The 26,314-nt window shown below is 41.2% G+C and overlaps 2 protein-coding genes across 2 annotated transcripts in view; both read right to left on the bottom strand.

Moving 5' to 3' along the window:
- LOC124064477 overlaps window positions 1-26,314 on the bottom strand; it is a 956,368-nt gene that overhangs the window by 716,392 nt on the left and 213,662 nt on the right. The window lies entirely within an intron of this gene.
- Window positions 13,403-26,221, bottom strand: LOC124057314. Its single transcript, XM_046385392.1, has 3 exons — window positions 25,458-26,221; window positions 19,702-19,902; window positions 13,403-16,819 (listed from the first exon to the last, which is right to left on the bottom strand). The coding sequence occupies exons 1-3, from the start codon at window positions 25,629-25,631 to the stop codon at window positions 16,529-16,531; spliced, it is 666 nt and encodes a 221-aa protein (XP_046241348.1). The 5' UTR covers window positions 25,632-26,221; the 3' UTR covers window positions 13,403-16,528.

The following is a 26,314-nucleotide window of genomic DNA, read 5'->3' on the forward strand; positions in this document are numbered from 1 at the left end:
GAGAGAGAAGGAGGGTGGTGTTGTCATGATCCCTGCTTGATTTCTAAATGAGGCACATGCTGCTGACCAAAGTGTGTGCACATGCTTCTGAAATGAGAACAAAAACACAGATCCAGTTACAGGACAAAGTATCACATTTGTGGTCTTTGTCATCAGCTTTGCCACATTCACAGCAGCTTGATCAATGGCGTTTTTGTAATATTTAGCCTGAAACATGTAATGATGTGTTGCTGAAACTAATGAGCTTTGCCACTGGGTGGCCTATTGGACACCACATACACACACTTGATGATATATCTTTTCCCAGGATTCACTGGTGTTTTCTCTGTCATGATCGATAAAAAAATGGTTTGTGAAGTAATGCTGGCTAAAGTAATCCTGCTCTATGGATAAATATTCCTTGTTCAGGATCAATAATGGATATTATTTTACAGCTATCAATATCTACATGATATAAAAAGCACAAAATCAGTCACGTAATTTATGTCTTTTCAGAGATATGCGTCATCAGATGTATGGGACACTGTATTATAGACAGTTAAATCATTAAAATCTCAGTAACAGAGAAAACATTTTTCCTGTCAAGATGGAATTAGAAAACTAATTTGTGGACCAACAACTGACGTTTCAAAGCTACTAACAGGGTGCTAACATGTCTCCAGCTGTGACTAGTCCTTCAACTCTCCCTCCACATTCCTTCCAGTGTAAAAGACTGTTGTTTTCTCCCTGTGGAAGGGAAACAGAGCTGGTAGCTGGATTCCTCTGCAGCATGTTGGCAAAGGCTGTGGAAGAGGCCTTACGATCATTAGTGAGGCTGGCATGAGAGGTTGAAGGAGATCTGCTAACAGTCTGCCATTATTCAGCAAGAATGGAGACAGCGCCTGACTCTAATCACAGCAGCAGTTTTATTCTCTTTTAAATGGCAGCTGTCAAAATAACACAAAATAGTTTGGCAGCACAGGTACGCTCCAAGTCTGTGCCAATAAATAAATTGCTGACCACTGCATGCTGTACACTTCTGTGCCTTCTTTCACACCCTTCACACGACCTTGCAACCGATCTGCCAGACAGGCCTTGCTCTCTTCTGAACAACTGACTTAGGCCATTTTCTTATATGAAATGCAGACAATGTTCTGAGAATCAGGCCAGGACCTTGTCCAGAGTTCCCCTTTCACGCATATAGCCCACAAAGGAAGAAGGATGCTGTAAGCAGACACGGCAAAATGGAACATTGTTGGATATAAATGAAGAATCTGAGGTACTGCTAAAGGATGAGGGATGAAAAAAAACAGAGCAAAGTTGTCCTTTCTGTGCTCCAGTGCATGACATCACAGCACTCCCAGCTTCCATTAAGGCCTAATAAATGAAGGGCTAACGAGGCAGAGTGGGTGGGAAATATGGGAGGAGGGATTGGGGGGTTGGGGGGGGTGGGTACTGCCACTCCAGGCCTCTGTCAGCCCCATCAGGAACACTTGAAGGAGTGGTGAGAAGGTTGTAGCACAGCAAGGGTGGATGGAGGCTAAAAAAACCTCTCGGCCCATTAGAGAAATCAGGCCGGGACTCTAAAAACACCCTGAGAGCAGAGAGGCCGAGTGGCCCTGGTGTAAACATACGGTGGGTGGCAGCCCCCGAGCGCTCTGACAGCCAACGGCGGCCATGATGGATCTGTGGAGTTATCTCATTTTCCACTGTTTTAATTAGAGACCAGGCTGTGAGCCTCAGCAGCTGGCTCTGCTGTACTGACTCCTGCAGCCTGACAGAGAAAAATGTCCACCGATACTACTGCCAAGTTCAGCCTGACCAGTGAAAGAGGGAAAAAAAAAATCCTTCTCGGATCCATAACCCTGTTTACTCAGCAGGATGCACTTCAATCAATATTACACTCTAATAGTTTGAGATGATTTCTGTCATATTAATGTATCTTTTAGCAATGTACTTTGAATTTCTGACTAAAGTTAGAAATGCTGAAAATGAGAAAGCACCATGTGCATAATTTAGAAGAGAAAAAAATTACCTATATTTACAGTTAATTAGAGTCATGCATCTTAGATGACAATGATAGAATGAGTTAAGGTATCAGGTATCCATCCACAAAATGGGTCTGGAGCAGAACTCAAGGAGAACCCTGTTATTAGGTGGCACGGTCACCCTGTAATTCGGCAGAGCACCACAGTGCTGGGGTAAGACAGGACGAGCAACAAAAGACTCAAACAACCCCACACCGTTTATGAAGCTATGAAATTAGAGGAAGTCAAGTATAACAAGCAACAAAATTTGTTTGATGAAATTAAAAAAAAAATGCTTAAAAATGCAATTCTCCCAAATATATTAGAAAGTTATTCCCTCGATAATGTCATGAAAGAAAATAGAAAGAAGATGTTTTCCATTGTTGTTCTGTAATTGTGGTGCATTTAGTTGGTGCAGTAATCTAGTAAAAATCCCCCCTTTTTTGTTAACGTAGTTCTGTAATTTTAACATATTTAATTTAAGGTTTATGGAAATCCAGAGAATGAAAGGCCTTATGGAGAGAAAGCTTAGTAGTGGTCATTTTGGGCAAAACTCCTCTTCTCTAATCTAAAATCAATAAAGGCCAGTTAAAACATAAGAACATAAAGAACAAAATTCTGCAAATGTTCAGTAGTATTTTCATGCTTTTTTACTCAGTTCAGTGTGTGCATGATCAGTCATTCTGTGCAAAAACTAAAAGTGGAAGATTTTTTCATGATGATGGTAAACATAATTTAAAATGGGCTGAGAAAAATATTAGGCATAGACAATATTAGGCGTAGACATATTTTTTTGTATCTGTGCACATTAGTTCAGATATTTTGTATAAATCTGGCCGATTAAATCAATTAAAGGATTGGAGTACAGGTTAAGAAACTTTGAGAAGTTTTAAAGAAATCCTGTATATAATCACATAAATTGTCTAATCTCGGGTTAATCTCGTATTTCTTATTAGAGGGAGACCAAAGAATTTATACAATTACATGTCACAGCAAAATGTGGCTCACAAGCCTTTTATACCCGCTTTTACTTGTTGAAAAGCAGGGAAATGGAAAGAAAGTGTAAGCGTGAAAGTTGTTTTACTGAGCACTGCTAAAGAGGAAAATAAAATCATGTCATTGTTGTTTACACTGGACCCCCCCAGCTGAAGGGCTGTGTGTGAGTTTGCGTGTGTTCTTCCATTTTCACTGTTTAGGCTGCATGTTTTTGTGAGTTCGCCTCCAAGGAAATTTTGAAATTCACCACCATCAGAGACCAATTTACGGTTACTTTGCCGCTGAGTAATTTTTTGTGTCCTGTTCACACGCAAATTCACATGGAAGCTTGTTTTTGTATTATAAAAAAAAAGAATGTTTTTAAATATACAGGGTACATGTGTTCAGTTTTTAAACTGACGTAATTAAAGCAAAACAAGTCACAAATATTTTTAATAGCTAGGCATAACGTTTTACAGCAAAAACACACATGGATGCATATACACTCACTTGCAAGCGTACACATATGCATCCAGATGCACATGTGATGCTTTATGACCTCTTCCAACTTCCTCTTGGCAACACTCACAAACCTGCCTCCGGCTCAAATAGAACAATCATACTGCTCAGTATCTCACGCCTACCTTATCTCTACCTCTTCCTGTTCACTCTCTTATTGTTTCTCTCACCGTGCTGCTTCTGCACCCTCAGCGTCTTCATCTTTCTTTGTTTCTCCAGCATTTCTCTCTCTCTCTCTCTCTCTCTTTTCTCCTCTCTGCCTGTTTAGAACGAACAGCGGCCTCCATTGTAGAATGGCAGGGTGTTATGACAGCAGGCTACTGTTAACTGTGTTTGGTTTGGGAGGACAGGGGAACACACACATACAGACGACCTGCAATGCACACACAAACACAAGGACACTGACTTCTCCAGCTTCAGAATTGCATTTGTTCATGAACACACACACACACACACACACACGTGTATCTGGCATCAGAGTGTCCAGATGGAGCTCATCCCCTGCCTCCCTGCAGTCATATTTTGACTGTTTACTGAGAATTTCTCCATATCTGGCCATTGTTAAGTATGCAGAAACTTTGAAGCAAGAGTATAGTATGTGCTACATGTGCAAGTCGAGAAGTCCTACGATGTGTGTGTGTGTGTTTGTGTGTGTGTGTGTGTGTGTGTGTGTGTGTGTACATCAGGTGAAAGCAAAAGGGTATTCAGTAAGCACAGGGTCATGAATGTGGAAGTATTCAGTGTGCAAACATATCTGTGAGATCACTAACTTGTGAACTGTTTGACCTGTGCAGGTGGGTGTTATTCTCTGAAACGCGTCTTGCCTCCTCAAGACATTTGTTTGTACACATGATGAGTTAGTGTAAGCTGCAGCAGGATGTTTAGGACCTGAACATGTGTGAGAGTGCACATCAGTTTGTGGGTGGGTGGGTGGGTGGATGGTTGGTGTGTGTATACGTTTGCACCCAGACGTTACCATGAGAGTTTGCAATGCCCTTAAAAGTCGTGTTATCCCTCTGAATTAAAGACTTTTGCCGAGAAGCTTGAAATCTGTCATTGTGTTAAATTACATGCCTCCTATAATTGTGTAATATACAGTATACCGTAGCTGCTGGAGTGAGAGGAAAATAAACAGATTTGAATCTAAGAAAATAGTGGAAAAATGACATTTTCAACAGAGCAGGGCCTCATTGTGCTATTGTCTTCCTCTTCTCCATATTCACTTTTTCCACATTTAGCACTGGCTGCTTTGATGCATGCTGAAGGAATGCAGGGTGAGTAATCACAGCGGGACAGGGAGGAGGGAGGAGAAAGGTGGATTACACTGATGAACTGAAGAGGTGATGGAGACTATTAAGGAGGCCACAGGGTGAGAAAATATAGACATTTAAGAAGAAAGAAAGGGAGGATACGGAGGGAGAGCATGAAAGAGAAGTAGAAAGAGTGAGAGGGGCCTCCCTGGTCGTAGTTACGCCGTGTGCGATCATTTGAGTTGATTTGGATTAATGCTTTAATTGGGAAACACACACACAGACCGTTAACATCTGTATCCCATAGCAGTGGAGCGGCCGCCAAGACAAACCAGTGCTGCGTCACTCTGACAGATTCCCTCCAGTAACAAGAGCGCTCAAGAAAAGGCTCTGTGTGAGAGAGACAGGGCTTTAATGGCAAAACAGACCAGGCTTAAGACTGGGGAGCTCTAGGTCATTAAAGTGGCAATGCCAACCCAGACCCAATGTTTCTCTCTTTCACACACACACACACAAAGAGCATCTGTAGACAAGCTACAGAATTACATCTGGTTTCACAGTATTTCCACACTGTCTATCTTTGTGTATAGAAAAGAAAAAGACTCCCAACCATTTACAATTCCATAAAATGTACCATTTGCATGTGGAACAGATAGAACTTCATTGTTTTCATTTTCTGATCCTAAAAGTAGCAGACTCAGCATGAAGGTTTGTAAAAAAAAAAAAAAAAAAGTCAAACTAACACTGTTGGGGTTGCGGTATCTTGTGATTTTGTGAACAGATGAGCCACTGGATGATAGTGTGATGCTGAAGAAAGATATGTTTTTTACATCAAGCACATCTGTATCTAGATTGTGGTTGAATATTTCTGTCTATAGTATTTGAACTGAAGTACTGTCACAAGGCAGTAATTATTATATATATCACATCCTTCCCGATATTCAAGTATGATCAAAAGTGACCCAGATATAGTAATACAAAAAATAAAAATACAAAATTGTCCAAAGTGATCACTAGTGAATGGAATAATAATCGTAGTTCATTAATATTACTCCTGGTTCTGGTATTACAGCAGGGTCTACTGTAGTCGTGCATGTGGTTGGTCCAAGTGGTGTAACTGGTAAAAGTAGAAGTTTAAAGAAGATGAGATGACTGGAGAGGAGACCAGGGGACCGGAGGAGAAAATGAGAGCAGAGCAGAGCAAAAGCCTCAGGCTGCTCGACCAAGTTCAGTTATAAATAACAAATAAATAAATAAAAATACAAGCAAAAAAATACAATTTGCCAAACCTTTGCTACAATGAACTCGTATTTATATAGCAGAACATACTTTGTGTGTTATACATACACTGTTTATATGCTTACATTTATGGTTGTGGTTTATTAAGTCCATATGTCTGCCATTACATATAGTGAAATTGTATCATATCGTAGTTGTTTATCTTTTGGTCTTAAATGATTCTATTTTTGTACTTTAGTTTTCTAACTGAAATGGCACTCATAATGGAAAGCAAAGGAAGAATTTCATTGTGCACAACTTGCTTCTTTACTGTGCATATGACAATAAGCACTTTGACTCTTGAATGAAAAAAGAAAAACAGGAATAAAGAAACAAAGAAAGAATAAACAGAGTGATGTAATTCTGTGCACAAAAAGTTCTTAACCAACTCTCAGTGAATTTTTAAATATTTTAGAATGACAGGAAATTAATTTTCAGATTTGGTCCCTCCTCAGTGATACATGGTCCAATCTGTCATAAAAACAATGCCATAAAAGATTGCAGGACTTGAGGAGCATCTTTGCTCATCTGCCTTATGTGAGAAGGAAGTAGGAAAAGACTTGTCAAAACCTATAAGTGACATTACGTCTATGGTTGTTCATCCAACCAGAATATGCTGTGGGGGCATGACGGTTCACTCACAAACTTTGCTTGCAGTCTTAGGTACTGTAGTAGAGCAGCTGGTAATATGCTGAAGGACTAATGATAGAATGAGCTGCTTTTACTACAAGATGGCTTAAGATAAGGTTAACTTTAACGACATTACCTGACAGTCCTGCACTTACTTTAAAAATTACACATATACATAACTTCTGTCAGTCCAAACCACATGTGTTATGACAGAGGGTAACACAGTAGCATGCATGAGCATAAAATTCATGAGCACACACATTGTTACAGACAATTGTGAGAAAGTGTTTTCATGGTGACACACCGTCATTCATACAGCCAGGCTGCCTCAGAACAATGTAAGGCTACACACCCTGTCTGTGTGACTCTGTGACCTCTGGGACCCCTGTCCCCCTGACTGCCTCTCCTGCTCAGACTGGATCCCTACTACACCACTCCAGCATTGACCCCCATTCATTTGGACCGACCCTTCTTATCACGTCTACCAGCTCCCTCCCTCCTCCCCTTTCCTCGCCACCTCCTCCGGACCATTTTCCCTCAACCTGTCTAGTTTTCTTCTCATGTGTTTGCACATATCTGAAACCACCTGCCGGGAGAAACCACACTGACTTGATGTTCACTGACAACGTAAAAAGCAGCGTTGAGTGCTAAGGCCGTAGACTCCTGAAGCCAAAAAATTAGACCATGCAGAGGGTGATTCATACAGCAGAAAGGCCAGGCTTGAAGTGAGAGCGCTCACACACGCACACACACACACACACACACACTGAATGCCAGAGAGGCATTCGTGACTGCTTCCTTTGGTCCCTGTATGGTTTCACATTCAACCCACTGCGTTTGATCATGAGAGCCTGCAAAATACTCACATCATCATACCTAATTAACAACGAATGGTGAGGGGAGACACACAGACACAAACACACAATGGCAAGTACAGTACATACCTACCTGGCATGAAGACCCATTACTCATGTATGGATTAATGGTGCTGCCTGTCAAGTACGCACACACACACTTGCTCTTTAGTCCATCCACACACACACTCTCTGTAAGAGAGCTCAGCACAGTCATAGGTATTAGGGAAAGGGAGTTAAAAATGGAAATGAAAAGGAAAACAAACACATCACATGAGGAAACCCTTTATTCACTGTATGAGAGTAGTGACAGAGCAGTAGAGGAAGATGTTTACAACACAGATAACAACTACACCAAGCTCCGGTTTCAGCTCAGGAAACACGTTGCGCCTAATCATCGGTTTCTATCAAAACAGTAATCTGACTAGGAAAGTCCGACGGGGTGAGAAAGAGCGAGGGAAAGCGCTGACATCTTTCCGATGCTTAAATGATGGCCTGTCTTCAATGCTGCGTGTTTACAAGTTTCACCTCAACAGACTGTACCTCGCTCTGTCTCCTGGGCTGCGGGGCTTTGGGGTTTTGGCCAACTACTCCTCACGAGTGTGAAAATTTAGCATGCCTTCACAAGCCAGCCCTGCTCTTCGGAGACTTCAGAGCACCCCAAAAAACTGACAGATCTGGGATGATTAGCTTCAGTATATTGAGCTCGTTCACCTCCTGCCGCTGTTCTGAAAGACAGTCAGAAACTGATTATGTCCGTCATTGACTTAATGAAGCTATTCCTGCCTCACTTTTATGAATTAATGTGGAGGGAATGGAGAAAATATACTGTTAGGTGTAGGAGGATGTCACTGTTGACCCCCCTCGTCATTCACCATCAGAAAAACAAAGATCAGGCAGGCCCACGGGAGTATAAACAAGGGGTGGACCAAATTATGGGTGCTAAAATGTGGCAGAAAAAGGTGGTTTCGTTGGGCCTATTTACTGTCCAACAATACAGCAGTGCCAACCTAAAAGACTGCGTGTCCACAGAGTCATCTGTGCCAGCACCTTTTGTATAAAGCATCTTTTCTTAACTTGTGAAGTGTAATGAGCATCCTGCAACGTTCAATTACAGATTTTCTACTAACGAGGTAAACAAAGCATCAAACGCAGCTCAAAACAAAGTTCTTGATGAGGAGTTTGTAGTCAGGTAATGCTGGATGCCTCTGAAGTTATGGGGGTGGAAAGTGTTGACAGTGTTAGTGTTTTGCTCGAGAGAGCGGTGCTGATGTTGTCCCATATTTACGTCAGTATTTACTTGTGTGTGTACAGGTCCTATGAGAGGTTTACATATTGAGGGTAATAGGATAACTCTGGCCTCTGCAGGCAGAGAAACAGGTGCTTATCTTGTCAGAGCTGTTGTGCTAAGCCAACCTTTGACCCCTGGTTAAGAGCCAATTGAGAAATTAAAACAAGAAATTTGCACGCCCCCTTACGCCGCCCCAGCTCTTCGCTCCCCTCTCTCTCTCACACACACACACTCGCAGGCACAAAAATGTATGCATGTGGTAAAGGTCAGCCAGATGATGAATCATTTTGGAGCTATTTCCCAGTATCCTTTGCCTGTATGCTGCAACCCAGCTTGCTGAAGAAAGCAGTTGAAAAGATGAGAAAAACATAAGCTGCAAAACAAAATAAGTGGAATGAAGTGTTTCACCAACACTGAACACACAAAGCTGAGTTTGGAGTTTTGGTGAAAAGTGGAGGAAGGGAGGACTGATGTGAGGTGAAGTGGACGGGGAGCAGCTCACCGCTGTGTGGGGTCTCTCTCTCTCTTTCTCTCTCTCTCTCTCATATGAGTTCACCGCTGGGGTCTGGGTTATTGATTTTCAGGCATGAACCAGGAATATTGTCCAGGATTTTATTTTGCTCCTCTGAGCCTGTCAAGCTACTTCTATTAAGCTTCCCCCAATTACACATGTGCCTCTCTGACAGATAGGCTGGCACCGTCGCTTCATAAACATAACTCCAAATTCACTAACTGCTTCGTAAGACTGTTTCATTAAAAACAGTGAGTCCATTCAAAAAAAAAAAAAAAAAAAATCATAGCTGAAAACTCAGTTTTTTATATTGGTGTGGCATGACTCAGTTATTTCAGGCCACTCCAAAGCAAATACAACCTGAATTTAGTCCTGATGATTTTACAGCAAGGCTGTCTAAATAGCACTTTTCGTTTTTCCTTTAGATGTTTTTAAAAACCCTGAGAAACAAATGTCTACATGAATTGATATCTAAGGCTACAGTTGCTTACAACATCTCCTTAATTTGTTCTACAGTTTTTAAAAGATTTTAGAAGACTGAAGATAACAGACCCCCTGTTATCAGATTCACAAATGTTTGTCTGATCACATTGTGACTGTTATGAGTTTAACTCAACTTTTGTCATGTCTGCAATCATACCCCCTCACACCACACATAAAAAACAGACACAAGCACAAACACAGATGCAGGCCAACATGAACACTCCTACAAAAACACAGTGCAGTGTTACTTGGAGAGAACAAAATTATATGATCAGTTACTTTCAATAAAATATTTTGATAGAATGAATTTAGGATGCATCACACAAACATGAGTGCTGTGCAATAAAATGTCCTTTTTACAGTGCATTGCTACATAACCTTTGGTTAATGTGAAAAACATCAATCATGTGCCACTGGTGGGACAGCGGTTCACTTCAGAAAAACCCTCTTACAGGGACATTAAAGTTAAACAAATGAAAACAGAACAGTGTTTTGCCGCTCGACTAACGTGTTGAAAAATACACGGCCACGCAGCAGATATCTGATGCCAGGAATAACAGCATGAGGTTTAAAAAAAACCTCTCATATTCATGTATTAACACATCTCCTTGGTCTTTGCTACTTACTGCTGTGAATTTCCCTCCAAAAAGCTAAATTTAGGGAGAGCAACAGACTGGCCGACAACTTGACAGCCTCAGTAGACCCCACAGGTCAGGACTCAGTCCAGAAAATGATTCAACCTTTCACAACTCAGAAATAAATGACAGATTTGAAGATTGGTTAATACCTCCTTCTTGGAAAATTTGAATACATGATTTCAGCATCATGAGAACAACTGATGGGAATAGTTTCCTAGATCAAATAAATTCTCTGATATTCCATGTTACAGAAGTGGACATCAATATCAGCTTTAAACCCAAAATAAGAATGACACCCAAATCAGAATATGGTGGAAAGAAAGAAGCTGTCAAGTGTTTGGGGTTACTTAAACTGAGCCAGTGTGTCTCCCCAGTAATCTTCATGCTGCAGAGGGCTATGGAGGGAAGAGAGCAGCCTGTCCTGCTGCAGCCTGAGGGCTCAGGGCAGATCTGTGGCTGAGGTTGATAATGAGCAGGGGGATAAAGTAGAGTTATGGAGGTCTTATCACCCGGAGCCCCCAGGTCACACAGCACTGCTGGTGGCCACAGGCCCCTTAATCATTACAAAAACTCACAGCTCTGCTCAGCAAACAGGTATTAGTTGAATATGAATAGATAAGTCTCAAGTGTCTCCATGAGACAGGTTATAAATTACAGGGAACGTGCTATCTAGGGACCACACTTTCGGGCACAGCTTTACAGCACATTATATATTTTATTTTACTTGTTTATTTTACATTGTTTGTCAAAAATATGACTGTCAAATTGATCGTGCTTCCTAATGTAGCTGCTGGGAGTCTTGAGGACTCGGTGGCTTGACTCCTGCTCAGCTGAGCTTCAAAAAGAGCCCCTGTGTGATATCTGTACTGGGTGCTGCACCCAGCCAGAGTGAGCTGTGCGGAGGTCAGAGAGGGAGACAGAGATGAGTGTGGTGTGGGGTCAACCAGACCTCAGGCTGTGATTTGTTGGACTGCATCAGACGGGAGTCGACCAGAATCTGAATAAATCACCTCAGTGGCACCAGTGACAAAACCTTGATAATGCTCCTGTTTTACAGGCAATTGTGCATCTCCAAACATGCGTTAATTAATGTAAGCCAACCAGTGGACCAACTGTTAAACCCCTTGGAAATTTTGAAGAGAGAAAGGTTATTATAAAGATCCCCTTTAGACATGTTCTAAGACTGCTAGGAAAAATAACCAAGATTGGTTTTCCAAACTAAACTCATTTCTGAAATCATTTTTTAAACTGCTTCCTAGTGTCAAACTTTGTTCAAACACCATTCTGCAAAGTGAAGGTCCAAGAACATGTGACGTAACAATAGGCACAGCTCAGTTTTTGAGTGGAGTGGGACTTTAAGCAAGCCTCCTCAACAGCGAGATGCAGAGAAAACATGGAAAAACTTCCCAGCAAACTTGAAATGCTGCACAAGACAAAGCAGAATTCGCGCTGGCACAGCAGGTCAGTTTAACTTGTAGGAGTATCATGTCTGATCCCAGCCAGGATGAGACAAGCCAGTATTGTCTTACCATTACTATTCTTACTCCGGCCCGGCCGCAGACACAGCAGCTGATGAAAAGATTGATTGGAGGAAGTTAAAAAGCCATTTGATACTGCTGAGTGTGATTAAAGGACGTGTTTTGAGATTAAAACAGTATCAGCAGCAGCAGCTCAGAAAGCAGAGCGGGTGACAAGGAACAGAGCTGCTTTCTGCTAATCACTATTATTCCACTTGTGACTTCTATTACCCTTTAAAAAAAAAAATCTGAATATTTTTCACAACATACGTCAACAGAGATATTTACTACTAGCAGTAGTACTTCAAGTTTTCATGGCAACGGCAGTGAAAACAGGAGCAGGCCTCCGCTTCTTCCCTCATTTCAGTATGTATCCGATTATGGCAGTACTGTGCGGACAGAAGAGCTCTGCCTGCTCACCACAGCTTTATTTATTTTACTGTCTTTCATCTACAAACCACTACCAATCTGCATCAGAGGGAAATCCACTCTGTGTATCCCATAGGTGTCATTTAGGATTGATTCCCTGGAATTACCAGACGTCAAAGTGGAACCATGTGGCTGTGTGTCTGTCCATCTGTCTGTCCTTACCAACACCTGTGATAAAACTCTTTGGACACGGAGAAATGGCTTATTACTGTCTTTGGTTAACCACACATTAATTAGCCTTGTGGCCTCCCGGGATTCACTGGAAATTCACCTCTGTCACTGTCTGATGATGTGATAATAAGCAAGAAGTAAAATCCACTACAATCCCGGTCTGAGGTGAAAGCTTCAGAGGATCCTGGGTTAACCCCAGATGTTCCCCCCCGTGATAAAACATTCTCTAATGAAACTTGTCCACTTACCAAAAGGACACAACTTTTGAGATGACTGTCGCATTTGCCTTCATTCAATTTTATTTATTTATTTTTTTCATCTCTGTGGGTCAAAACCAATAAAATCCTGCCATAGCAGACAGCAGAGCAAACATGCCGATCAACCCCACTTTATTCTAGATGAGGAAATTCAGATGAAGATTTAATCATGGCCGTGCTCTTCTGGTTCACATGACCTCCACATCAGAAATCCTAGGTTAAACAGAGATTACTGGGTCCAGGCATTTAAGGCCATCACAGATCAGCCACAGATCATTATTGATTATCATCTTAGAGTAGAAGAGGCTACTTATTGAGATGCGTAGACTGTACAGACAGTGATCTGTAACCCTTTGGTTGTTGGGGAAACCGCGAACAGCGAAGTAAACAACTGGACCACCAACAGCTTCAATATTGCAGATTTATCCTCGTTGTGTTTATCATATGAGTCTCAACAGCACCACAGAAAAACAGGGAATTCATCACAAAGTCCTTAAGTGGTTCTTTACTTGAATTTAGAGAGCTAGACTTTAAGGCTAGTGATTTCACACTTAAAAGAATTTGTGCCAAGAATGTCCTCGCCTGGCCTCTAACATGTATTTTTAGTCTGCTTTTTTATTATAATCTTTTATAATCAAAGAAACTCCACTCAGAACAAAAGAGGTTGTTGACAGAGTCCAGTTAAAAGGCAGAGTGATGACTTTTTTTAATATATATTGTGTGTTTGTGTCTTTGCATACTGACTTATGACTTTTAGATTAGATTACATTAGATGAGACCAATCTGGTGCATGATGAAACTGGAGAAAAGCAAAGCAAATACACAGTACAGCTGCTCTAATAAGACTAGACGAAATAGGGACAACAAATTTTAACTTGTGTTAAGCGAAATTTTAATGAAAAAGTGAAAGAAATGCTAATTAGCACTGTAGCAGTAGAACATATTCATGTCAAGATGAGCCTTTAAGTATCTAAAAACATAAATAAATTAACATGTAGTATGTAACATATAATGTAGTAAGAAATACAGTGTAACAGTAACAGGAGATTTGGGAACTATTATTTTACAAAACACCCTCAGAATTCTATTAACACCACTAAACCTCCAAATATTTGTGTGGGATACGAAAAACTTTCTGCATTATGCATTTCACTAAAACTCCTAAATGTGAATGTACAGGGTACACAAATGTAGGTATTTGTCACACTGTAAAGCCTTGCTAGCTGACACTGGAGTGGATGTCACATTTCACCTTGTTTAAGGATCAATCAGTTTGTGTATACAGTTCCTAAAACTGGTTTAATTGTTTTTGTCTATGATTTTCTTTAAACAATATGGCATCGCTGATGTTTTCGACTGCATGAACTTCCATCATTGCTACATGCGGTCATTCAAGCAGTTCTCCATCCATTTGGTTGAAAGAGAGAGCAAGACAGAGTCGACTGATCCAACATGAAACATCTGCCACCTGATTGATTCTTGAATCAAATTGCCCATAACAACAGCCAGAGCTCGGGCTTTTAAAAGAGCTATTTCACCCTAATACATGGCCCATTACCAAATGGCAATTCATCACACTAACCCTACTTCTAGAGAGCTGCCAGTGTCTCAGTCAGTACAGTGCCACAGTGCTCTCTGTCTCCAGTCAGGACACACTCAGCAGCATGTCCACTTTGCCATGACTGTGTTTACCTCAGGAATACACAAACGCAGCCTGCCGCAGGCTCTATTAACCAAGCGAGAGGGAACCTCTGCTGATACACAGAACATGGACTGACTGACTCGCCCATGTTATGCACCGAGATAGCGTACCGTGCATTTCTTGAACAGGTAGAACTGCATATCGTCATGTACTTAAAAGCAAGATTTTCACACTCTACATGGAGTTTATGCAGCATGTTTTCCCTCCACTGTCCTTGTCAATAATAACCATGATCTTTCTACAGATGACATAACACTAAAGGTTGGTACTAAATGTTCCAGAAAGGATACAAATGCAACAATCAGCATACTCTCATAGAAACACAGACAACTATATTTTAAAAATTCACAAAAATAAACACCTTCGTCAAACCTTTAATTAGCATGAAGCCGTGTGCTTTAGCTGGAATTAAGGAGCTTCAGGCCCAGCTGTGGTGAGCCTGATTACTTAATAATATGGTGATAAACACAACTATCAATCAAAGCCCCTGACAGGACTTACAATTCAGGAGAGATCAGCCAAAATAAGAGCCACTGACTCTCTCATTGTGGCGCGGCGTGTATGGGGGTGTGTAACAGGATACTCACTTCAGTCAGCAATGAAGTTACTTGCACCAGTGTAATGATGGAAAGAAATAAAGTGTCACTTTTATTTACAGAGCACAAATGCAGTAACTACAGTCGTCTCATGGAAACAACAGTTGTGCAATCTGAAATGTAAAGTCGCTGAGTGTAAAGGACGACAATGACACTGTGTTTGAAACACTGGTCTTAGTCGCAGTAAACACACCTCACAGTACACTGAACATAATGTCCTCCAGAGCACCATGCAACACGTGTCCAGCGTGGTTCACACAGCAGCGATTCTGTAAGATCACTCATTCACATATATCAGAAACACATTTTGTAATGCTCATAACGCCTGGAACAATGAGCAAATTCTCATTAAAATATTATGGGACCACAATGTGCACAGAAACCTGCGAGGCATATCTGTTATTGTTAATATAAACTCATGAACAGAGTGTTGTATGATGTCCAAGATGAAGCTACTGAAATGTAATGTCAAGACGGTTTAAGGGATGAGTGTGAAGACCTGAGCACCGTGTCTACCTCGAACGTGCTTGAGCTACACAGAGGAACTCTTCACCAGCGCACATATCAGAGTCATTAGAGGTGACACTTGCTAACCTGTTTTTAAAATAAAATATAAATAATTATATGCACTATTATGCTAATTATGTGAGGTTTTTTCTAAACTTGTTTTGTAACCTGGGATATAACTGTGATGGACACAATGTCAGACAAAATGTCAGAAAAAAATTACTTGTAAATATTTAAGAAAGTGGTGTATAATCTTTTCTCAGGTAAGTGTTCGGTTAAGGCACTGAATTGTTTGATTACTTTACATTTCTACATTTTACTTTTGCAGAAAATCCTAATTATTCAACTCTTTTTTGGCTTAAGATCAACATCAATCATAATGAAAAAATACTGAAATCTGGAATATTTTTGTTGAACTCTATCAGTGCAGAATCTGGCATTACTGCTGAGTGCTTATCATGAGTAAACATAATTGAAGTTAGTGATTTTTATCTTTAAATGTGAGCAATTAGATGGTCTCCTTATAGCTCAGAAAAAGGGAAAACATTTCACCATGAACTCCAAAGTGAAATGTGCTTTCATCAAGCTGAAAACTGTTTTCTGAGCTGAAGAAACATTCAGTGTGTGGAGCTACAGGTTTTCATCCTGTGACAGTGAAGTGTGTTTGACCTGTCTTGATAAGAAAGCAACTGGATGCAATGAACACTGTGTATCTCATAAGAATTTTTAAAGTTCACATGTTCTCTCGATGAATCATCCTGCTTTTTATGCTCATTTTTACATCTTGCCTCAGCCCTTGAGGCAATCAGAATCGCCTTTTCCCTCGACAGCAGTCTAAAGTTGCTGTTTTCTGTTGGTCGAGTGTCTTTTGCAGCAGAGATGACGTGAAATAAATTCTGACCCGAAGAGGTAAATCACTGCAGCTCTGGTGGACTGCAGCTATTCTCTCTCACCTCGCCACTTTTAGCAGACCGTGGCTGATTTCCTTCCTTGCGTGACTCTGGAGTGTAAACACACAGCCAGAGTGACTCATCACTATTTCTCACTTCCATGACCTGATATAAACACATGAAGGGGTCAGGTGTCATTTTGGGATGGCGAGTGGGTGGGGTGGGGGGCCAGTATGTCTCCCCATAAGACATCTTCCATTCTCCAAAGAATTCACAACTTCCTGTGGCCAAAGCCGCACGCCTGCCCACTCCAGCCTGGAGGAAGGAGAAAGAGAAACACAGTTAGAAACAGGGAGAGAGACGGACAGACAATTTGGGTGACAGATTACCTTCTCTGCCATGGTGCTCTTCAGCAAAATGGAAAGAATGCAGTTGCGAGTGTGTGCGTCTGTATCTCTTTCCAGCCTCAACAGGACAAGAAAGGGGATGTAGTTAGGTTCAATTGTGTGGCGTAAATGAACTTCTTTCTTGTTTCTTCTAGTGGCGATTTGATTTAGAAGTCATGTAACAGTGTTTATATGCTCCTGCCAACTTGTCTTTTGGGCAGATTGGCACTTTGTTAAAATGGGATGTCTAAGAAAGTCCTGATCAGCACTTTGCCCTCTTGAGCCCTGCATTATTGCAGGGTAGTCAGGGTGGAAGGGAGGGATAGCCACTTCCTTTCAGGCCCCAATCTGAAGAAGTGCCAAATACAGTCCAACATCAATCACTTTGCACTCCACAGCTTTCCCAGTGCCATTGTTATAGCGCAGACCGACGGAAAGAGGCCAGTAGCAGGTGGAAATAAAAAGCCCTTTGACAACTATAGGCTAAGATTCTTCCCAAGATTGTCACAACATGCACAGAAGCCAAAGGGAGAAACGTCTGGCTGCCAACATCAGTCTGAACACACACGCACAAGTATGTAGTCAGCAACATTTTCATATGCACTGATATGTTAACAGATGCAAGCATAGGCAGCCATTACGGACACACACAACCAGAGGCAGAGACAAAGTCACTAATGTTTTAATCTGTGTGTGCAGATGATGCAGCCATGGACACACATACAGAAAGACGGACACAGACAGACAGATAGAGGGACACAAGATTCTGCCTACATCTGTTATTAGAGAAAACAGTCACCTTCATAATAATATTTGCTCCGTTGGAGTGACATTAAAATTGGGGTTTACAGCCATCAAGTATAATCAACATCCACTTTATTACATGCATTTTTATCAGGGAGGTACATGAACTGGAACAGGAGCAGATAATGTTCTCTGAGCAGATACAGACAGCTTGCTGATTTTTGTAGTAATATTTACTTATTTTTCCTGTCACCCGACTGACACACTTTGCCACAAACATCACAACCCTGTCGTCTCACAGTCATAACTCAGTCAAGCTGAACCATGCAGACACTGTAAACACTCTGCTACAATCATAGTGTCCATCCAGAGTAAACATGCATAAATCCATTTACCATTCAGATAAAAAAAAGGAGGCATTCTGGAAATCCTGGTAGTCCAAACAGCCTGATTTCTCCTAATGCAAATTTGGCAAAAATCAAAGAGAGAGGCTACATGCTAAAGACATGGAGGGGTGGATACGATCCCGTGAGCATTGTCCTCAGTAACTTGTCATCAGTTTTAGTAAGATTGTTTGTGCTGTGAAGGATAAAGCTTGACTGATGTTGTACATATGTTATTTTTCCTTCATGACCTGATTGAAGCCTGGCACCTTGTGCAGCTTGACATCGGACAGGAAACACGGGATGGCCTTAAAGGTCCATGGAAGTTGGCTGAAACTGTTTTTTTTTTGTTTTTTTAATCAATAACTTTTTCTTTTTTTAAGACACTTCAAAGTATTTTTTTAAATCTGGACTTCTATCCATTTAAAATGCAAACTGTAGCTTTCAAAGATAAAATAAGAAGTATGATCCAGTGTAACTAGGACTTAAAATTTCTTTTATTTTCTCTATTTCCACCCACAGCATCATCAGTCACACAGATTATATTTTGACTCACTTTTCACTTTTTTTGAATGTGGGGTGTTAATACAAATAATTCTTTACTGTTTGGGTTTTGTTTTTTTTTTGTTTTTTTGAATCAGAGACATGGTTAAACTATTCATATTATTTATTCATATTATATTTCGTTAGCAGCTAAACTGACACATACACAAATAATGACTAGATGGGCAATGATAATGATGATTTTGAACCACTTCCAGCACATGCCCTGCTTGATGAGACTTCTGTTAAACAGATACAGACAGTAGCTTTGTGCTCCACCATATATTTTTCCTTCCTCCTCTTCTTCACTCTTCATCTAGCGCTCCCTTCCCCAGTTGGAGTACAGCAGCTACATGCGCTGTGCCTCTCTTGTCTTTATTCCAGCCTCTCCCTGGCACTGCCCACTGCACCCACCACACCTCACCCCACAGCTGTACTGCTCTCTTCACTTGGGATCATAGGCTAAAGCCTGGCAGGATCACTGTCACATGATGCCCATGCGTGTGATGCTTCGCTGGGACCCCCCTCCACTCAGGAAATGCTCTCGGCCTTTTTCCCACCCTAGTGTTCCGCTGTGGAGAGCCGGGCATTACGACCGAATCCAGTTACCATCCCAAAGCATTCCTGACTGATTCCAACCACTGCTTGGCTATAGGTTCCCACAGACAAAGAGGATATGCTATAATTTCAAACTCGCTGGCGCACTGGGTATCAAGTTGTGCACTACCAAAGCTGTTTATGGCAGAACAGAGGAGTTTGAGATCCACAATAGGCAATTACCATGCCCACTCACCCCCCTCCCCTTCATTCAATTTGAGGTTTGTCTGTAGGTGGGTTTGGTTGTGTGCAGATTAAAAATAGCCAAACCCATTCCAGACAAAAACTGCGAGAGACATGGAATACACATTGCACAAATGATATCTCCCATTGTGGTGTGCTGTTTGGGAATTCTTAATTGCTTTTTCCGAAGCAGCCTGCCACAGGAAAATCCCCCTTCAGAGTAAAGAAAAAAAAGAGCTGGTGGGCTGCGCGTAAACACCATAGAAATTATGTAAACGTACATGTAAACACGTACATAAACCCATGTGACCCCATGTGCACCCATCAAACTGCCAGAATGAAAAGTATCAAAGGAGCTAACCTGAAGCGGAGCCTGTTGTGGCCTGCGCCTGCCTCCCCTCTCTCTTTTCTTTTTCTTCACTGTGGTTTCTGCTTCAGCTCTTGTTATTGATGTCTGTCCCTGCATCAGACAGACCATGATGGACCGGCCCTGGGAGGTGTGCAGGGCTGCAGGGTGGGGTACCAAAAAAGGCTCCCACTCTCTTTGTGGGCCTGAATCTTCCTAGAAAGGCCAGAGCACAGAGGGGTGGTGAAGCGTCGACAGGAAAGTTTTAATGCGTGTTCAACTGGACGTTTTTACTAAAAGGCCTACTGCTTTTCAATGCTTCAATAGGCCACTGCTTCTACTCAACCAATCAATTCAAAATAAGAAAAAAATACATCATTATATTCAATATAATAACTGAATTTTTATTTGATAAATAAGTTATCAAGAAAAATGAAAATCAACTGCATTGGAGAAATAAGAAATTATTGAAAGTTTGCCCCAAATTAATCAGTCAGTCATATCAATAATGAAATTTTTCAACAATCCAAGAGTGTCCTTGTTCGAATATTTACCATTAAATTTAAATATTAAATTTCAAACTGAAAAATCCTGTCCTTTTACTCATGCACAGACACAAGAAGAAAAAAACACAACACAACAGTAAAACTAAAGGGAAGCTCAATTATCTGAAGGTTGACAAATGCTGCTGTTCAATATTTAATTAAATCTGAAGAACAAATAACAACAACAAACAAAAATAGGACAAAAATAGGAATTAGCTGGACAGTCTGCAGCTGACAGAGTCTGATGTGATGTATTTTTCTAAATATCTTGTGTTTATGGATGTGTTCCAACAAGCTAATCTCCCGTTCATAACGCTTGCAGATATTCAGGTTATATTTAATTAATCTCATAACTTTACTGTGCAAGTTAAGGATGAATACGAAAACAAACTGTGAGACGCTTCACAGCCTAAACTGAACCCACAAACACATTTATCCACATGCCTTAACCCTGAAGTCTAACGTGACATGCTCAACTGTTTTAACATTATCTTTTTTATTTTTTAACTTAAGGTGTTTTGTCCTGTTTTACACAGAAAGCAGCTCGCCAGCTTGCTGAAATTCTAATTTGCTACGACCAGGTATTTATAATTATGGAATATTTTCCCTGCAAGTGCTAACCACATTTGGACATTTTGGAATTTGTAAAACCTCCGGTCCTGCCAAATCCTCCCCACTGCTGTCCTTCATGTCAAATTATGTGGTACTGCCTGTGATCACAAAATAAACCAGAAAGAATTTTACATACGCCTTTATTCTACGTTTTTTTTTTATTATTGTCTCAAAGGCACATTTTCTTTTCAACATTCAGCTGTCCAAAGAGGCGGATTTGAAGACAGAACCAAAGCTGTTTTAACACGTGACAAACAGTGAATACTGAAATAAGGGAAATGGCAATCTGACGATGTGAGTGGGCTATCTTTGATTTGACATTATAGCCCACTGGGGACTCTTGCTAGACGGCATGTGAAGTTCTGTGAGGAGGCTGAGGTTCTCACAATAACGGCCGGACAAGTGACTCATGCATGTTGGCATGACGAGCTGCCTATCAGAAGAGCATAAATAAATACACAAATAAATATTTTATTTCGAATGCTCCATGATGCCACATCCAAACGCCAAAAAGTCTGCTTACGTAAAGTTTACATATACTGACATTTATTTTAAATATGTCTGCTGTGGCAGAATGCGCACGCGTAAGTATGGACTTTAAATAAATACATTTTACACATCACCGCCGACTCTCAGTGATCAGTTACCACTGAAGTGCGGTTGATAATTGCGTGGCTGTCGCCGCAGGTGTGCAGCGGAGGCGGACAGGTGGGCGTGCATCCCACCGACCAATGAGAAATAACACCGTGAACTCCAGACAGCTATTTAGATATTACCCTAGCAATCACACCGTTTCAAATTTATGAATGTTGCATTTACGACAGTATATTAAATGATTATTAAACAACGATCACGTTGATAGGTTGGGTACATTTAAAGGTGGGTTAAAAACTATAATTCTTATCCGACTTCTATCACTGTGCCACCCTGTTATCAGCCGCCTTGTATAGTCCGTTATTAGGCTTGACTGAATCAAGCTGACTAAATGCTAAATTACGATGAGAGGATTATCCCCTGCTTAAATCACTTTTCAGACAAATAAAATGCTATGAAACATAAGAGCGCCCGCCTAAATGTTCCTGAGGTCAAATTCAAATAAACACCTTAAATTTCATATGATCCTGTTGCACCTGCAACAGGACAATAAGAAGTGTTATTCCTAAAACTCTGTTGAGTCAGACAGCTGGGTCCATGGTGCCCGTGCAGCTGGTCTGGGATCAGTGTCATGCTCAAGGACACCTGAGCAGGGAGGATGGCTGAGTGAGAGCCACAGGCTTATGTCCACAGAGGGAAGTCAACTGCGAGGGATGCTGGACCAAAGGACTATTTTTCTCTGCGCATTCACACACAACAGGGCGCGGAGCAGATTTTCTCGCCAAGAAAATTAAAAAGTCATCGAGCGCACTTATGCTGGAGCTGATTACTGGAGAGGGTGTTGCCCATCAAATACACTTCAAATCCATGTCGGGACTCAGAGCGCGCAATCAGCGGTCTGCTAGCAATCCCGTTCTTTCTCGTTCACATAAACAGCACTTAAACGAAAATATACACGGCCACCTACAGCGCAGGGAAAGTGATGAGCGGGTACCCACCTCGACATTACACTGTTTTCAATTACAGCGACAATGCTGAGTGAACTACGGGTGACACTGCAGAGACAAAGAGGCAGAAAACCAGTCAGGATGCATCTTAAAATCACGTGTTTGACAAAAAGGTCAGAGAAACAAACAAGTCTTGTATGTAATTTAAAAAAAAAAAAAAATCAAATAATTTTAATAGTTTCATCACAAAAGAAAAAAAAATAATTTGGACAATTAATGTCATTCAAGAAACCACGAATAAAAAAATGAACAAAATCAAAGAAATGTGGACCTTAATTATAAACAAAAAAAATTAGTTCAGCCATCCAGTTCCAAAACATCTGTAGGCCTTCTGACTAACATGTAATATCTACCATTTGCATTTTCTGAAATCTGATATGTTCATTAATTTCAACTTTTTAGTCATGAATGGATTTTTTTATTTAGATACTAGTTGGTGTGAAATAATAATTATGAAAACATGTAACTTTATCAGTTTAAGAAATGACATCACACGCTTGTGTCAAAAAAATAACAATTTAGGAAAGTTGTTTGCCATAACCGACTAACCGACTATGTTGTTATCATATGAAAGTTTTACTTCAAAAGCTGATTCAAGTTCACGGCGGATGAACTCACGGCCAGTGATCGATCACTCTGTCGCACGGTCCTCCAAACAAAGCCCCTGCGGCCTCTCGGTGACCCTCTGCGGCCCTCTCTCACCACCGAGGAGAGAAACTGGCTTATTTCACAAAGGTGATCGTTTGTAAATAAAGTTTAGTCCATAAGTTTGACACTTAAACATTCTCTGGATCGCTTTGATTCTGGCTTCATCCTCTCCCTGATACGTGTCTGTCAGGCCAAATCAAATTAGGCCACGCTGCTGAGCGCTGCAGCTGCTGGATCTGTAATCCGCCGGGTGTATTTGCCTAATTGGTATGAATAAGCAATCGATTTGAGGTTAACCATGTCGTGACTTACTGGGATGATGCAGCACAATGTAGCCTTAAGTCTGCTAGAAACACAAATCAAATATCAAGATTCTAAATGAATCCTCGACTATAGGCCTTACTGCAAATATTCACATATTCTGTCTGACAGAAATGTTCAGGCTGTACGAGAAAAAAAAACATAAACTATATTTTGGACTGTTGCGTATTGTGCCAGTGTACAAGATTTTAAGTTGACTGAAGAAAGAATGTAACAAAAAAATAACAAACACGTTGGGCAGAGCGTTGAAACAACGCGATTTTAAAGGTGGACCAAATCTGGTCTGAGAACACTAAATAACGGCAAGACAGCCCGGAAAGCCTGTCGGGACTGTGCACTCTGCGGTGTACCTCCACCTAAGTGGCCGAGCATTCCTGAGGATGCAGCGCTGTCAAATATTTCATAATGGGACGTCATGGAAAAGTGCATGACTTGTGTCTGTGATGGAGCGACAGGGAAGCTCTGACCTCGGGACTCAAGCCTCTGTGACCTCACGAACAGCACATACAGTAACAGAAGCTTGTTTCAGCAGCTGTTTGGCCCGAACGAGTAAAATATTCTTACATTCTGGATATATTGAAAACATGAAGATTTTGAATGATGCAAGCAGAGTTTGATATCGTGACTATGACTATTATTTTCAATTAGTCGCTGCATTTATCGCTACTGAACATCAAACTGCAGCAAGAACTTGAGCAATAAAGAAACAAAACAGATTTTGGAGCTTTTTGTTGGTGAAAGAAGAAAGCAGTGGGGAGTAGCGCATCGTCATCCAGCACTGATGTTTTGGGCAAACATTTCAAGCACTGACACCGACTTTGAACGCACATGTAAGTGAAACAAATATATATATGTAGGCATGTATATAGCTAACAAAGAAAGAATAACATGACAGGGAGGGGGGGCGGGGGGGGGGGGGGGGGGGGCGCCCTAATGGAATGAAGTCATCAGCGGTAATTAAATGCAGTGGGCAGAGAGGGGACGGGAGCGCGCCTGCCCCTGGTGCGCGCTGGGTGGTCCGCTGCGCTGATAAATGTGTGGCCCTACCCGAGGCGAGTGGCCGAGCAGGCAACGGTTAAAACAATACTTACATTCATTTATCCGTGGGTTTAAATCTCCTCCGCTACAGCAAAAACTAACAGTGGCAACTCTGTCACCTTTGAGCTGACAATGAAAATCTGACAACGAATTGTTGTCTCGCTTTTCCTGTGGCAAACCGCCTGGGAAAAAAAGGCTTCTGGTTCCTGTTTTGGGACTGGGCAGTTCCGGGAAATATCAATAAACTCATATTTGAGTTATGAATCGAAATTTGATTTAAATATGTTTCCTCAAATAAATGTGTCCTGGCGTGTATTTTTTAAAAGAAAAAAAAACACGTTTCTGAGAGCTTCTAGTGGCCTTTGCGCACAGACAACAAAGTCTCCAAACATTGTCTCGTTTTGTGCACAGGACAAAAATTGTAAAAGTAAAAAAAAAAAAAAAAAAAACGGAAGAAGAAGAAAAAAAAGAAGCTCTTTCAGTGATTTCTTCGGTGTTATTTTCCATTGTGTCAAAACCAACAGTCATCATGAGCACCCACTGGGAACAGTAACACCGACAGAGACCAGAAGCACAGCGAGCTCAACTGACTGAACGCACGGAGAGGCTGCAGGCTGCAGCTATCGAGATCTCCAGGGAACAATAAGCAACCTACTGTCAACAGTTTTACGTTGTGGACTGATCGTCTTTCAGTAGCTGTCGCTCACAGATGTAGAAAAGGCAGCAGAACGAATTAAAATGAAGCTTTTCGACTTTGGAAACACAAAGACATAAACAAACTGCTACGCATCTTCTTCTGCCTAAATTATAGCTCGGTTATAGTGGAAAAAAAACACATTCTGCAGACGTTAAGGCATAATTTAGGCTTTGTTTTCTGATTATTCTATGAGATATTATGACACGTAAAACAAACTAAACATCCCAGGTTTTCCACTGTGACGCCGAATTAAAGCGGCCACATTTCTGCTGGTGATATTCGGACTGAAAAGTGTTAAATACACCTCACCTTAATTCCTGGATTGTTCCATGGTAAACTGCCTGCAGGAGTCGATCTCAAGTCCCCGTCCGAGTTTCTGTGCTTGCAGTACGGCAGAGCTTCCACCTCACTCCTCCTGCGTCCCTGCGTAAATATTATGACTGCATTGCACAAATAATACTCATGTGTAAAAGTGTCCAACATCTACACAAGACGCTGCGAGCAGACGGGCATATCGCATCAGATTGAGTATTAGCTGATCTAAACGGGGCTTTTGCTTGATTTTTTTTATTTAAAGAAGGCCAGGGAAAATGTTTACATTTTGCTGTATAAACATCCTGCCCATGTTCCTGTCTATCTTTTACAGAAATCAGGAGGGTGGTTTGGAATATGAGGGGCATGTTCTTTGCTAAATGCTAGTCATACACTGAAACTGTTATAAAATATTTCAAAAGGTTATTAAGAGTGGAGACACGACCTGTTTGCCGTGCTGGCGCGTCGACCGTGTGGCCTAAACGTGGAGACACAATTTGCACAACAGGTTTAGGAATCTGCACAGCCTGTGTCCCAATATTCTGTTGAAAAAAAACTAAGAATCAAAATAAAAGTCATATTAAAAGTCATATTGGATAACAAGGCCATCGAAATCTGAGTGTAAAGACCTTAACCAGTCAGTGTGTGATCATGTAATGTACTGTCAGCCATCTGAACCACGTCGTTCTGCTCTATAACGTATAGCAGTATAAGGCTTACATGGGAGATATATGCCTTATTTCAATATAAGGAAGAGAAAAAAAAAACATTTCTCTGAAAAGTGAACGCACACAGATGTGCATGCTTACAGCCCACCACTGGAGTAGGAGGGAACTGGGCGGGTCCCAACATTA

This window comes from Scatophagus argus, chromosome 1 (assembly GCF_020382885.2).
Source record: "Scatophagus argus isolate fScaArg1 chromosome 1, fScaArg1.pri, whole genome shotgun sequence".
NCBI classification, from domain to species: domain Eukaryota; kingdom Metazoa; phylum Chordata; class Actinopteri; family Scatophagidae; genus Scatophagus; species Scatophagus argus.

Excerpts from the sequence above, each read along its gene's own strand:
- LOC124057314 (XM_046385392.1), bottom strand. The coding sequence starts at position 25,631 with ATGTTGGACACTTTTACACATGAGTATTATTTGTGCAATGCAGTCATA. Across the intron at positions 19,903-25,457 it reads GGAACAATCCAGGAATTAAG|GAAGATTCAGGCCCACAAAG; the intron begins GTGAGGTGTATT and ends TGGCCTTTCTAG. Across the intron at positions 16,820-19,701 it reads CACAACAGGCTCCGCTTCAG|GCTGGAGTGGGCAGGCGTGC; the intron begins GTTAGCTCCTTT and ends TCCTTCCTCCAG.